General features: G+C 50.2%; 1 protein-coding gene across 2 annotated transcripts in view; it reads right to left on the reverse strand.

Annotated features, from left to right (window-relative positions):
* Window positions 1-15,928, reverse strand: part of NET1 (neuroepithelial cell transforming 1) — a 92,642-nt gene that overhangs the window by 11,821 nt on the left and 64,893 nt on the right. The window contains exon 1 of one of the 2 annotated variants that reach the window (XM_050936892.1): window positions 1,457-1,723. The exons of the other annotated variant lie outside the window; for it this stretch is intronic. Within the exon in view, the coding sequence (XP_050792849.1) occupies window positions 1,457-1,549 (93 nt within the window). The 5' untranslated portion in view covers window positions 1,550-1,723. Of the gene's footprint in view, window positions 1-1,456; window positions 1,724-15,928 lie in introns of those variants that run through there. 2 annotated transcript variants of the gene reach the window in all.

Raw genomic sequence — 15,928 nt, forward strand, 5'->3', positions numbered from 1 at the left:
GGTTTTAGAAAAAGGTTCATGGAGAGAATGAGCCCACTTTAGGGCCTGATCCTACGAGCATATACTTGACTTTACTCATACAATTAGTCCCAGTGACTCCAAGGGGACTACTCACATGAGCAACGTTACTCAGAGGCATACAGTGTTACAGGATCAGGCCTTTACATATTTAGGATAAAACTTCAAAAAGTGTCTAAGTGACTTAGAGGCCTAAGTCCCATTTTAAAAAGAGACTTGGGTACTTCTAAATCACTTAAGTTCCTAAGTCACTGAAGTGCTTTTGAAAGTTTTACCCATCAGATTTAAGTTTATGGGTTTCTACAAGATTGTCCTAAATCTTTAAGATTTTTATATTAATACTATTCTAAAAACAAACACAATGAAAAACAAAATAAAACTAATTTTCAAGGTATGGAAAAGAAACAGTGTAACCAATCATTGGCAGAAAAACTAAAACATGAAACACCACTGATCATAAGTTTTTAATGTTATGCTCTCATGATAGCATTAAACACTTCAAAAATACTTAAACTTACTATAAAAATTGAGAAGAAATACCACACAATGCCAGCTTTTAGCTAAAACAGAATTATTCAAAAATTTTAAAAGAATGCTTTAACCTTTCTACTCTCTAACAAAAATAAAAATATGTAAAAACTCTGGATCCTGTCTCTTTAGTTGTATCCCAGCAAAAAGAAAAAGATATTTCATTGCCACCAAGTAATTCTATCCATATAATTCCGTGAGGTCAAAATTAAAACAAAGTCTAGACTAAGCAGAGGGTCCAAGACAGATAAACCATGGGTTTAAACTGCTTCCTGTTAGAGGAAGGGTATAAAATACAAACTTGGCAGAATACAAAGAAAGTTCAGACCTCTCCACTACAATTTTGTTTTCTCGATCTACCTCAACTACAGAGGAAGTGTTTCTGAACATAGTCCTGTGAAAAAACTGTCGTTAAAGCAGAAGTCTAATACAAATTAAAAATTAATCTACCTACAGCAGAAAATAAACAAGTGTTCTATCTGTATCAGGCACGCAAGTTCCAAAGTCCGCTGTTTTAACTGAAGAAAGTCTACTTCTGTTTGGAAGTCAGAGTCTAACTAACCAGAGTGGACAGATGTACTGTCCACTCTGGTTAGTTATTACTATTTGCAGCGCCTTACTGTCCACTCTGGTTAGTCATTTCTATTTGCAGCACCTTAGGTCTTCAACGGTATGTGGTGTGCAGTGCCTAGCACAATGGGGTCCTGTTCTCAGTTACCCCCTTGGAGTTAGCATAATAAACAGGATAAATGCTAGAGCAGTTTTGCCATAATCTTCTAACACAAAATACATTTGTAACAGTTGATAAGAGCCAAAAAAGTCAACGGAAAGCTGTTAGAATTTGGAGCAGTTCACCAGAAATTACACAAGGATAAAAGTACCCAAGCAGCAGTGCCAGCTTTAAACTTACCTCCTGTTCTCTGAAAGACTGATTCTGAGCATCTAGGACTCGAATCGTCCTTTTAATAGGAAGGAGACCTCCAACTTCATCATAAGCCACCATGCTGTCTCCTGCCTGCAGAAGCTTTAGTTTTAATCCAGGTCAGAAGTGCCTCCACTGCTACTTCACTACAAACTCCTCTCCGTAGCTACCAGAAACCTTCGGGAGGCTCTCGCTCATGTTTCCATGTGATAGCCCTGCCTGCCTTGTGAGCTGGGAGTTCAAAGCCCGCAGACCTCAGCGGGAGGGGCAGGAACATATGTTTCATGGGCGTGCTCCCATGGAGTCGTGTATCATTCGTTAACTGACAGTTAATGACACACCTCCGCCTCTCAGTTTACACACTGTGGGAGGACTTTTGTACACCGAGTTGAAAAGCTGGTTTCTTCCCCCTCCGACATTAAGTAGTGTAAGAAGTTTTACTAAATAGATATGCTTTGCTTAAGACAAGTTCTCAGCTGGAGCAGTGTAATTCCTACATCCAAGCTATGAGAGATCTAAGCCAGCTGGACCAGTATTTTCAACACTTTTCTAAAATTAAGCTAGTCATTGCTATGCCAAGTCAATCTAATCTGAGATCCTGCCTCTGATACCAGCCAGGACATAATACTTCAGGAGTTAGTAGAAAATTAAAATAAAAACGGATGCATGCCAAATGCCTCCATTTGGAGGGACTCTGCTTGCTACTTTGTCCCTTCCACCTAAAAAGCCCTGAGTCCTAATCCAATGCATTTCAATGGAGTTGAAAGGTGTGGCCCTATTTAAATGTTAGCAGGTATTAGAAAAGCCTTCCAACAGAGCTAATTATTCTTGCACTAAATAAAGGAGAAGAGGCCAGGGGTAAATCTCCCACAGGAAAACAGACTACATCCCAAAAGGGAAGGTTGGGTTATCCACCCAGCTAACATTGCAGCTGTGCCAGTTAAGATAAATGTTAGTCTAGATGATTTTATGATCACTTGCTTAAAAGCCTGCTTACACTGTCACCCTGATGTCAAGCAGCAGTGAATTCCACAAGTTGAATATACCACACATAAAGCAAGCATTTTCCTTTCTCTCTGGGAAGAGTTGCCATAGTATCACTGTCTCTCCCCACACTAGAATTCTTTTATCTAAAACTGGGCTAGGGTAAGCAAGGGAAGTTCAGGGGTGATTATTACTGGCTGTTTTCTACTACCAATCCAGTTAACAATTGGTTTGCAACAAAACAAATTGGCCCTCCTCAGAGATTGTTGTGAATTCCTCTTCTGTCAACCTCTCATTATTTGTCACACTCTCTCCTTCCACTTCTTTTTGTCCAGATCTCTCTCACGATTTACCCCCTTGCACCTCCAACCCTGAGGCCGTACATCAGGAATCTCTCTCCCTCCCTCTTTTCTACTCCCTCCATCACTCTCCACTTTGTTGCTCCCCTACAAAGGTCTCCTCCCCTCAACAGAAGGTCCTTGCCTATTTCACTCTGCTTTATTTTTATGCAGAAGCAGAATAGATGCTATTCTCCACTGAAGGATTCTTGTACTCACTAAAGAGTCAGATTACAGATTCTAAAGCCAGAAGGGACCAAGATGAGTAGGTCTGGTGGATCCAGAGGACTTTTACAATCTCAGATGCAATCTAAGTCTTTTATATGGGAATGTCCCTTTTCAGTAGTTTATTTCCATTTAATGCATTCAGATATGTACTCTGCCATTTTTATAAAACCAAACTGCTAATGAAGCATGCTGCTGGGCAGGAAGTAGCCATCTTTGATCAGTTATCCCGTTTGATTAGCTCTTTTGAAGCTTCTCATAATTCCCAATTTCTCCCTTGTCCAAGTAGTTTTGTGTAGCCAGAAAGTTTTAATGATTAAATATAGCCAGGAATTGGAGGTGGTGGACATTGAACACTATTGGTCCTGATACCACTTCCTGAGGAATCCAATGATAGCTTCTCCCTGCTGGAATCTACTATTTATCGATTTAAATGTTTAAGAACTGCACAGAGTTAACAAAGGAAAGGTTCTGATATGGACTGTCAAACAAGAGGAAGCACTATGTGGACTCTCACACATGAGCACTGGTATTTAAATTATTAATCAGTAGCTTAGAACACAATGTTCTGCATCTTGAAAGCACTTTAGAAAGTATTGCATGAATTGTTATTCAAGTGCTAAATATAATTTCTTATTACAGAGCCCTAAGGGAAAGAATCTGGTGCCACATCTTATGGAAGCACGTGACTCATCTGCAGGAAGATCCCTGTTCAATTGCATGCCTTTCTACATGACACCTTGTGTCTAGGTCTGATTTGGGGTGATGCAACTCAAGGCTGATGTATTATGTGTAAGTTACATTAGGGAAATGTTAAGATCTTACTGTGACACATATGGAAAATCTATCATGGCACATTGCCTGCCTTCTTATATGACGCACATTAATGGGAAACATTCTAGGCATATATGATTCATTTATAACAATGCATTGTTAAGGATCTTCTGTGGGGAATGCTGATATTTTAAAACCACAAGTTAAACCGCATGCAGCTCTGAGTTGCCATTGTAATGGATGGGCTGATTTCTGAATGCCTCCTATATACAAAAACCTGTTTTGATATTTCTCAGCAGCGGCAACACTTGGGCAAACTCTGGGCACTCATCATTTGAGCAGAGCAGAGATGCATACGGTAACATGGTAAAAACAGCATTACCATGGGCCTATGTTCTTACCCAACATTCACCAACTTAGTGTAAGTAAATTTAAGGTTGACAAATTATCTAGACACACCATTGAGAAGAGAAAATATGCTGTATAAGTCCAGTTTATGTTGCTAATAGATGGATTTCTGTTTTTGTTTTTTTTTTTTTTTTTTTTTTTTTTTTTTTTTTTTTTTTACACAGTTTGTGTTCAAATGCCCCCACAGAACATTTGAAGTAGTGTATATGATTAAAATAAATCCTAGTGGGCTTAATTATCAGTTCCAACCAAGCTACCCTAAGTGTAAGACTAGGGGGAAGGATAGGCCAATTGTTAAGACACTAGACTAGGACCTGAGAGCTATAGGTTCAAGTCCCTACTCTACCACAAATTTCCTGGGTGACCTTGGACAAGTCACTTAGCATTTCTGTAGAAGGGGGTTAACAGCACTTCTTGCTTCATAAGGGTGCTGTGAGGCTAAATATTAAAATGATTGTAAGTGCTTTGAAAACAACAGATTAAAAGCTAGGCATGATTATTATTAATGCCACCTTTATACATCCCTCTGTTCTGGGTCTGGTCAGAGGACTGTGTAGCATAAATCAAAGCTGTTTTAACTTACATTCAGCAACCTCAAAAGGCCTTTCTGGCAGTTGAGAAGAGTCAAAGAGCATAAGTCTCAGTTCCACCTATTACACCAGTGGCTGTGAGGAGGTGGGTAGAGTGGATGCAGTAAAGGGATCCCCTAAGACTGGGGATTCATTGGCCAGATTTTTCAGCTTTTATAGGTCCCTTTATGCTGTTGGAGCCATGAATCAGTCTGTTACTTAACTGACAACTGGATCCAATTTCTTCAAAGAAAGAACCTGTGGCATTTCATCATGTTTGGCGTAAAAGTTTCGTGGAACACTGAAGTATCCATAACCTTTTGCAGAATAAACATTTTATTCATTTTCAAAATGTAAAGTCCACAATAACAAAAATAACTTTCAGCTTAATTTCAGATTCTTAGATGCTGAAACCCAACTAAACTGACAGTTACCTTTTCTGAAACTGACGTTCTTCGAGATGTGTTGCTCATGTCCATTCAGCTTGGGTGTGTGTGCTTGCCACATGCACTGGTGCCATAAGTTTTTCCCTCAGCAGTACCCATAGGGGACCGGCTCTGATGTCTTCTGGAGTGGCGCACACATACCGTACTATTTAGGGCGCCACCGGTTCCCCCCACCCTGAGTTTCTTCTTGCCAGAAACTCCGACAGTGGGGAAGGAGAGCAGGTTGTGGAATGGACACGAGCAACACATCTCAAGGAAAACCAGTTACAGAAAAGGTAACTGCCTTTCCTTCTTTGAGTGCTTGCTTATGTCCATTCAACTTAGGTGACTCCCAAGCAGTACCCCTCGGAGGTGGGTAGGCATTCATGGATGTGTAGACTGCAACACCGCTCTGCCGAACTCGGTGTCATCCCTGGCCTGCTGAGTGCTGGCATAGTGGGCCATGAACATGTGCACCGAGGACCATGTCACAACTTGACAGATGTCCTGGATTGGGAAATGTGCCAGGAAAGCCTCCGAAGATGCCTGCGCTCTGGTCGAGTGGGCTCTGACAATCGGCAGCAAAGGGACTCCCACCAACTCGTAGCAGGTCTGAATGCAAGAGGTGATCCAGTTAAAAATCCTCTGCATGGACACCAAGAGGCCCTTTATCCAATCAGCTGTAGAGATGAAAAGCCAAGTCTACTTACGGAAAGGCTTTGTCCGATCTAGGTAGAAAGCCAGGGCCCTTCTTACATCCAAAGCATGAAGGCGCCTCTCTTCACTAGTCTCATGGGGCTTAGAGCAGAAGACCTGAAGGAAGATGTCCTGGCTCACGTGGAAAGTAGACACGACACCACCTTGGAAAGGAAGGCTGGGTGGGGCCGGAGCTGGACTGTGTCCTTATAGGAGACTGTGCATGGCAGTTCTGAGGTCAGGACCCACAGCTCGGAGACTCGCCTCGCCGACATCACCGCTACCAGGAAAGCTACCTTCCACGATAGGTGAGACAGGGAGCACGAGGCCAACGGCACAAAGGGTGGGCCGTGAGCATGGACAGAGCCAAGGTGAGATCCCACTCAGGGACCAGGGACTAAACGTGAGGAAAAAGTCTCTCAAGACCTCTGAGGAACCTGACTATCATGTCATGGGAGAACACCGTCTGCCTGTGAATGGGCAGATGAAGGGTGGAAATAGCCGCCAGATGCACCCTGATAGAGGACTGTGCCAGGCCCTTGTTCCTCAAATGAAGCAGGTAGTCTAGGATGGACTGCACCAAAGAATGTGAAGGGGAGATGCCTCGTTCAGCTGCCCAGCAGAAGAATCTCCTCCAATTTTCCAGGTAAGTCTCTCTGGTCATACAATATGATGGGAGCAAATTTAGTACAATGAGTCAGGAAAAAGAAGATCTTGGAGTCATCGTCGACAGTTCTCTGAAGATGTCCACACAGTGTGCAAAGGTGGTCAAAAAAGCAAACAGGATGTTAGGAATCATTAAAAAGGGGATAGAGAATAAGACTGAGAATATATTATTGCCCTTATATAAATCCATGGTACGCCCACATCTAGAATACTGCGTACAGATGTGGTCTCCTCATCTCAAAAAAGATATACTGGCACTAGAAAAGGTTCAGAAAAGGGCAACTAAATTGATTAGGGGTTTGGAGAGGGTCCCATATGAGGAAAGATTAAAGAGGCTAGGATTCTTCAGCTTGGAAAAGAGGAGACTAAGGGGGGATATGATAGAGGTATATGATAGTGGATAAGGAAACGTTATTTACTTATTCCCATAATACAAGAACTAGGGGTCATCAAATGAAATTAATAGGCAGCAGGTTTAAAACAAATAAAAGGAAGTTCTTCACGCAGCACACAGTCAACTTGTGGAACTCCTTACCTGAGGAGGTTGTGAAGGCTAGGACTATAACAGCATTTAAAAGAGAACTGGATAAATTCATGGTGGTTAAGTTCATAAATGGCTATTAGCCAGGATGGGTAAGGAATGGTGTCCCTAGCCTCTGTTTGTCAGAGAATGGAGATGGATGGCAGGAGAGTGATCACTTGATCATTGCCTGTTAGGTTCACTCCTTCTGGGGCACCTGGCATTGGCCACTGTTGGTAGACAGATACTGGGCTAGATGGACCTTTGGTCTGACCTGGTATGGCCGTTCTTATGTTCTTATGGTCGAGGGCTTTCTGGACCCCTTCCGAACAGGCTCATTCCTCCAGGTTCAGCCATGCAACATCCACGCTGTAAGGTGGAGAGATGAGAGGTTGAGGTGCAAGATTCGACCGTGATTCTATGACAGCAGGTCCAGTCGGTTTGGCAGGAGCCATGGAGGGATTGCCGACAGGCTTGATAGCATCCCAAATCAGTGCTCGCGAGGCCTTGCTGGGGCAATCATGATAACCTGAGCCTTGTCTCTCTTGATTTTCGCTAGGACTTTGCTGATGAGTGGAATCGGAGGGAACATGTACATCAGGTTTCCTGCCTATGTCAGGAGGAAGGCGTCGGGGGGGAGCCCTTGCCCAGACCCCGTCTGTAGCAAAACCTGTGGCACCTCCCGTTCTGCCTGCTGGCGAACAAATCCACTTGGGCAGTTCCGCACCACTGGAAGATCATGCCAGCTACCTGCGGGTGGACCACCCACTTGTGGTGAGAGGAGAAGTCCCTGCTTAGGTGATCTGCTAGCATGTTCTTGGCACCCGGAAGGTGACATGCGTCTAGGTGGATTCCATGGCCAATGCAGAAGTCCCAAAGATGGAGTGCCTCTTGGCAGAGGGCCGAGGATAGTATTCTCCCTTGTCTGTTGATGTAGAACATCGAAGGTGTGTTGTCTGTCAGGACTCCAACCACTTTGCCCGACAGGTGAGGTAGGAAGACCGCGCACGCCCTGCGGACCGCCCTGAGCTCTTTGATGTTTATGTGTAGCATCGTTTCCTCTGGGGACCACATACCTTGGGACTGGAAAGTGCTGAGGTGCCCCCTCCCCCACAGCTGAGTCCAAGGCATCCAAAACCAACTCGACTGAATGAGGAGTGCTGACAAAGGGAACTCCTTCCAGGACTTTCTCCAGGTCGGTCCATCACTGCAGCGAGATAAGTATAGTTGTGGGGATGGTAACAACCTTTTGCAGGTGCTCCCTGGACTAGGAATAGACTGTCGCCAGCCATTGCTGTAGAGGTCATATCCAGAGCCTGGTGTGGCGCAACACATATGTACACGCTGCCATGTGACCTAGTAGGCACAGGCAAACCCTGGCCATGGTCAGGGGAAACACTGAGACTTCTGCAATGAGGTCCATCAGTGCCCCGAATCTCTCCAACAGCAGGAACATCCTGGTACAAGTTGAGTCGAGCACCACTCCGATGAACTCTATCCTCTGTACTGGAACTAATGTGGTGTTTTTGTCATTTACCAACAGGACAAGGCAACGGCAAGTGGCTAAAAGCATCGCAACATGCCTTTGGACCTGGAGCTGCCCTTGACTAGCCGTTCTTCGAGGTACGGGTAGATCTGGATACCCCAACGTCTGAGGTAAGCAGCCCCCACCAACATGCACTTGGTAAATACCCACCTTGCTGTCACTAGGCCAAACGAGAGGACCGCAAACTGACAGCAGTTGGGACCTACCATAAACCAGAGGAAGTGTCTGTGTCCCTCAAAGATGGCGACGTGAAAGTACGCATCTTTCAGATCAAGGACAGTGTACCAGTCTCCTGGATCCAGGGAGGGGATGTTGGAGGCCATTCAGAACTTCAGCTTTGCTAGGAAGCAGTTCAAGTCTCGTAAATCCAGGATAGGTTGCAGACTGCCCTTGACCTTTGGGTTTAAAAAGTAACAGGTACAGAACCCCTTGTTCCTGTACTCTGGAGGACTGACCTCCACTGCATCTAGCTGTAGTAACCCATCTACCTCCTGCGCGAGGAGACTCTCGTGAGAAGGATCCCTGAAGAGGGACGAGGGGGGGGGGGTAGGAAGGAGAGGTGGAAAGTAACTAAAGGGTGTAACCCCACGCCACCGTATTGAGGACCCATCGATCCAATGTTCTAGATGCCCGCGCAGGGAGGAAAGGAGAAAGGCATTTGGCAAATATGAGGGAGGGAGGATCCAGGGAACAGTCCAGTAGGTCGCCCTCGGGCATACCCTCAAAAAAGACGGTTACTCACCTTTGTAACTGTTGTTCTTCGAGATGTGTTGCTCATATCCATTCCAGTTAGGTGTGTGCGCGCCGCGTGCACGTTCGGAGAAACTTTTACCCTAGCAACCCTGGCGGGTCGGCTGGGTGCCCCCTGGAGTGGCGCCGCTATGGCGCCCAATATATATCCCAGCCGACCCGGCCACCCTTCAGTTCCTTCTTACCGGCTACTCCGACAGTGGGGAAGGAGGGTGGGTTTGGAATGGATATGAGCAACACATCTCGAAGAACAACAGTTACAAAGGTAAGTAACCGTCTTTTCTTCTTCGAGTGATTGCTCATATCCATTCCAGTTAGGTGATTCCCAAGCCTTACCTAGGCGAAAGGGTCGGAGCGAGATGTGGTGGTATTTAGAACTGCTACGCCAAAGGCCGCATCATCTCTTGATTGTCGGACTAGCGCATAGTGTGCGGTGAATGTGTGGACCGATGACCAGGTCGCTGCACGGCATATCTCCTGGATAGGCACGTGCGCCAGGAAGGCTGCCGACGACGCCTGAGCTCTCGTGGAATGTGCCGTGAGGTGGCCAGAGGGGACACGAGCTAGATCGTAGCATGCGCGAATGCATGCAGTCACCCAGGAGGAAATCCTCTGGGAGGAGATTGGTAGACCCCTCATCCGTTCTGCGACTGCCACAAACAGTTGCGGAGACTTCCGAAACGGCTTTGTTCGCTCAATGTAGAAAGCGAGTGCCCTGCGTACATCTAAGGAGTGTAGCTGCTGTTCTCTCCGAGAAGAGTGGGGCTTCGGGAAGAAGACCGGGAGGAAGATGTCCTGGTTGGTATGGAAGGCAGACACAACCTTAGGGAGGAACACCGGGTGGGGTCGCAGGTGTACCTTGTCTTTATGGAAAACAGTGTAGGGTGGGTCCACTGTGAGAGCTCTCAGCTCGGAGACCCGCCTGGCCGATGTAATGGCCACCAGGAAGGCCGTCTTCCATGACAGGTACAGGAGCGAGCAAGTTGCCAGTGGCTCAAATGGTGGGAGCGTGAGTCTGTTTAGGACCAAGTTAAGGACCCAGGTAGGAGCAGGGAGGCGTACGGGGGGGTAGAGACGCTCCAAGCCTTTAACGAATCTAGCGACTAGGGGGTCGGAGAATACGGAGCGGCCACCTTCTCCTGGTTGGAAGGCAGATATGGCCGCTAAGTGTACCTTCAAGGAGGATGTCGCTAGGCCCTGCTGCTTAAGGTACCAGAGGTAGTCTAGGACCGTGGGAATCGGAGCCTCTGAAGGGGTCACACCCTGAGTAGCACACCAGCAAGAGAAGCGCTTCCACTTGGCCGTGTACTTGAGCGGGTGGAAGGTTTCCTGCTGCTAAGAAGGATATGCTGAACCGGTGCGGAGCAGCTCAACTCTGCCGCATTCAGCCATGCAGCAGCCACGCCGTGAGGTGGAGGGCTCGTAAGTCCGGGTGACGGAGCCTGCCGTGATCCTGTGTGATCAGGTCCGGGTGGAGAGGGAGGGGGATTGGGTGGTCCACAGACAGATCCAGCAAGGCGGTGAACCAATGCTGTCTGGGCCACGCAGGTGCGATCAGGATTAGATGCGCTTTGTCCCTGCGGAGCTTCAACAGGACTTTGTGCACCAGAGGAAACGGCGGGAAGGCATACAATAGATGGTGGGTCCATGGCAGGAGGAATGCATCCGTGATCGACCCGGGAGAGAAACCTTGAAAGGAGCAAAACTCCTGGCACTTCCTGTTGGACCTGGTCACGAATAGGTCTATGCGGGGAAATCCCCACTTCTGGAAGAGGGAATGGATGACATCCGGCCTGATCGACCATTCGTGGCATAGGAAGGATCAGCTGAGTCTGTCCGCCAGTGCGTTCCTGGTCCCTGGGAGGAAGGGTGCCACAAGATCTATCAACTGGGCTATGCAGAAGTCCCAGAGTCGAATGGCTTCCTGACATAGGGGAGATGAACGGGTTCCCCCTTGTTTGTTGATGTAGTACATGGCCGTTGTGTTGTCCGTGAATACAGAAACACAACGGCCGTGCAGGTGTTGTTGGAACGCCTGGCACGCGAGGCGGACTGCCCTCAACTCCTGGACATTTATGTGGAGTGACAACTCTTGGGACGACCGTAGGCCCTGGGTACGTAGGTCCCCTAGGTGGGCCCCCCACCCCAGGGATGATGCATCGGTTGTTAGAGTCATCGACGGTGGCTGTGGGTGGAATGGCATCCCCGCGCATACTATGGATGGGGTCAGCCACCAGTCGAGGGAGCGGAGGGGGCCGGAGGGGACTGTCACCAATATGTCTAGGTGGTCCTTGCCCGGGCGGAATACCGAATGAAGCCACGTTTGGAAGGGTCTCATTCGGAGCCTGGCATACTTTGTCACATAAGTACATGCGGCCATATGCCTCAGTAGTGCGAGACAGGTGCAAGCTGAGGTGATTGTGGAGGCCTGCAAGCTCCGTATGATCAAGACGATAGTCTGGAAGCGGGGCTGAGGCAAGCAAGCCCTGGCTTGAGTAGAGTCCAGGGTCGCGCCTATGAAGTCCAACCTCTGTGTGGGGACCAGGATGGATTTCTCGGCATTGAGAAGCAGTCCGAGCTGGGAGAAGAGGTCCGTAACCCCCTCAACATGTTGCCGCACCTGCGACTGGGAGGACCCCTTTAGGAGCCAGTTGTCGAGGTACGGAAACACGTGGATTTGCCGCCGACGGAGGTGGGCGGCCACGATGGCCATGCACTTGGTAAACACCCTCGGGGCCGTGGAGAGGCCGAAGGGTAGGACTGCGAATTGGAAGTGCTGATGTCTGACCGTGAAACGAAGGTACTTCCTGTGCGGTGGAAAGATGGCAATATGGAAGTACGCGTCCTTCATGTCGAGGGCGGCATACCAGTCTCCAGGATCCAGGGATGGGATAATGGTTCCCAAGGAGATCATGCGGAACTTTGACTTGAGCATCCATTTGTTGAGGCCCCGCAGGTCTAGGATGGGTCTGAGACCTCCTTTGGACTTGGGAATCAGAAAATATCGGGAGTAGAATCCCTTTCCTCTCTCGTCTAGAGGTACCTCCTCTATAGCTCCTGCTGCCAGGAGAGAACGAATCTCTTGCAGGAGGGTTTGCTCGTGAGAGGTGTCCCTGAAGAGGGACTGGGAAGGGGGGCGGGAAGGGGGTGAGGAAGCAAATTGTAGGTGGTATCCTTGCTTCACCGTGCGCAGCACCCAACGGTCTGAAGTTAACTGGGACCACACCGGGAGGAAGTGGGAGAGGCGGTTGGAGAAGGTAGGGGAAGGATCCTGTCTTGAGGCTGGTACGCCGTCCCCGGGCGCACCTTCAAAAGCCGGACTTGGGACCTGGTGGTGCCTTGGAGGGCCCTTGGTTTTGTCCTCCCTGGGAGCTGGACTGGTGTCTGCGGCCCCCCCGGCCACGCTGTCTGCTGAAGTCCTGCCTCTGGCGGGGTGGGAAGTATGGGCAGCGTGCTTGGGGCCTGAAGGGTCTACGCTGGGTGGAAGGTGTATGCATCCCCAGCGAGCGTATGATGACTCGGTTGTCCTTCAGGTTTTGCAGTTTGGAATCCGTTTTGTCCGAGAACAAACCCTTCCCGTCAAAGGGTAAGTCCTGGACGGTATACTGCAGTTCCGGGGGTAGAGTGGAGGCCTGAAGCCAGGAAATGCGCCTCATGGTGATTCCCGAGGCCAAGGTTCTGGCTGCTGAGTCGGCCGCGTTGAGGGAGGCCTGTAGAGAGGTCCTGGCCACCTTCTTACCCTCCTCCAGGAACGCATTAAATTCCGGGCGCGAGTCCTGGGGTAGAAGCTCGGAGAACTTGGCCACCTCCGCCCATATATTGTAGTTATACCGGCCCAACAGAGCCTGTTGGTTGGCCACACAGAGTTGCAAGGCCCCAGCTGAGTACACCTTGCGACCCATGAGGTCCATCCGCCTAGCCTCCTTGGATTTGGGGGCCGGTGCCTGCTGGCCACGCCGTTTCCTGTAGTTGACAGACTGAACAACTAGGGAGGAGGGTGGACGTATAGGTACTCGTACCCCCGAGAGGGTACCATGTACTTTCTTTCCACTCCCTTAGCCGTCGGTGGAATGGAGGCTGGAGATTGCCAAAGGTTATCGGCGGTGGACTGGATAGTCTTGATGAAAGAGAGGGCTACTCGGGTAGGCGCGTCCGCAGAGAGGATGCTCACTACCTGGTCCTCAACATCTGGGACCTCCTCCACAGGTAGGCTGATGTTAAGGGCCACTCTGCGGAGGAGGTCCTGGTGGGCTCTGAGGTCTATCGGTGAGGGCGCTGACGCTGAAGACCCAGCCACGGCCTCATCTGGCGAGGAGGAGGAGGAGGATACTCCGAGGATAAGGGCATCCTGTGTGGTCTCCTGCTCCTGGACCAGTTCCTGCTCCAGTTGACCTGGGGAGTCTGGTGGCAGTTGTTTTTCTGACTCAACCGCGGGAGGGGCAGGAAACCGTGGCCTCCGGTACCCGATGTTCTGAGGTGGCAGAACGGGTCTGGGGCAGGGAGCCACTCTGGGTCTGATGGTATGCCCAGGGTGTCCAAAAACCCCACTGTTGAGACCCCACGTCCTGCGGGCGGGGGTCCTGGAACACTCCCAACGGTACTTCGGGATCCTGGTCCCGGTCGTAGTAGTTACCCGCCTGGGAGGACGCCGACGTGCCTCTGGACGGCCATGGTGGAGCAACGAAAGTTGGAGCCGAGGTTCTGACAGACCTTACACCTCTGGGTTGTGGTGACCGGTGTCTGTATTGGTGAGGTGACGGTGCCGAGAGCGAGACCGGGACCTGCGACCGGCTCGGTGCCGGGAGGTCAACCGAGATCTCGAGTCTCTCTGTCTCAACCTGCTCCTGGAGGTGCGGTACCCTCCGCGGTGCTGCGAGCTGGAGCGGTACCGTGAGTACCAGGTTGACGCTCGAGACGTCGACCGGTGGCGGGAGTGTGAGCGGTACCGAGGTGATCGGTGCCGGGGTGAATGCCGGTGCCGGGAGTCTGACCGGTGCCGCAACTGAGATCGCCGTCTAGAGTGTGAGCGACGTCTCGATGTAGAGCGTCCGCGGGACCGCGATCTGGATCGGTGCCAGTCTGCTACGCTGACTGGAGCTGGTCTGGTCAGGACCGGTTTGCCAATTGAATGCAGCACCCGCACCGGCGGTGCCGGGGGTAAGGGCGGTGGTGCATCGGTGAGCACAATCAGATCCTTCGCTGCGGCAAACGTCTCTGGGGTAGATCGCGAAGCAGGCTCTACCACGGTGGGCACCGGGGAGCTGCCAGGTGCCGGACTAGACGGCCCTCGTGGGGTCGGAGTCAACGGTGCTGGCTTAGGCGCTGCCGCGGCAGGTATCGGTGCCGGGCGGTCCGTCTTTGGCGCAGGCTCTGGCTGCGATGTGGATGTTGGTGGGATGATTTGTGCCTTCGCCGTCTTCGACCTCGGGGAGAGGGAGCGGCTTGGAGCCAGTTTCGGCGCCGGCGGAGGCTGGTGCCATGAGTCCTTGGAGGCAGCGCTCGGTGCCGTGGCGGTGCCCTTGCTTACCGGCTGGCTTGTGCTCGGTGCCGAGGGTGGAGGTGTCAGGGCCGCTTCCATAAGGAGCTGTCTTAATCTAATGTCTCGCTCCTTCTTGGTTCTCGGCTTGAAAGACTTGCAAATCGAGCACTTAGCTGATAAGTGTGACTCCCCGAGGCACTTTAAGCAGGAGTCATGGGGGTCTCCAACCGGCATAGGCTTGTGACAAGCCGAGCACTGCTTGAAACCCGATGAGCCGGGCATGAGCTCCGGCTCCGGGTGCGGGGAAGAGAAAATGAGCTGCTAGGGAGTGTGGAGGTCAGCGAGGCCGCTCTCCACAGTTCCAATGACCGACATGGGCGGTAAGAAGGAACTGAAGGGTGGCCGGGTCGGCTGGGATATATATTGGGCGCCATAGCGGTGTCACTCCAGGGGGCGCCTAGCCGACCCACCAGGGTTGCTAGGGTAAAAGTTTCTCCGACGAACGTGCACGCGGCGCGCACACACCTAACTGGAATGGATATGAGCAATCACTCAAAGAATGAGCGCTTGCCTGCCCGCTTATTGCGGGTTGAGTTTGACAGAGGCCTGCGAAGGCTGTTGGCTAGGACACCTCTTGCAGCCTCTGGATTTTTTATGGAGGTTCCTAGCAAGGGTGGCTCCCCTGACCCTGAGGCTACTGTGGTTTAAACCGCTTGCGGGCAGGGCCGGGAACATACAGGCCCAGCATTTTAAGGGTCGCGCGGGGGTCCTTTAGGCCATGGAGCTTATTGTCCGTCTATTCCGCAGATGGGACTTGCCTATTGAAGGGGAGGTCTTACATTGACTGCTGAGCCTCTGTGGACAAGCCAGAGAGGAGTAGCCAGGATGTCTGGCACATGGTGACTGCCAAGGCCATGGCTCTGGTGGCAGTGTCCACCGTATCCGCCGCCGCTTGGAGTGTCGCCCTGACCACAGTCATGCCCTCCTGTATAATAGCCCAGAACTTTTTCTTAGAAGCCTCAGGAAGACAGCCTCGAACTTGGCCATGGCTTGCCACATGTTAAAATCATAGTGTCCCAG

Source organism: Gopherus flavomarginatus, chromosome 1 (assembly GCF_025201925.1).
Source record: "Gopherus flavomarginatus isolate rGopFla2 chromosome 1, rGopFla2.mat.asm, whole genome shotgun sequence".
Lineage (NCBI taxonomy): Eukaryota > Metazoa > Chordata > Testudines > Testudinidae > Gopherus > Gopherus flavomarginatus.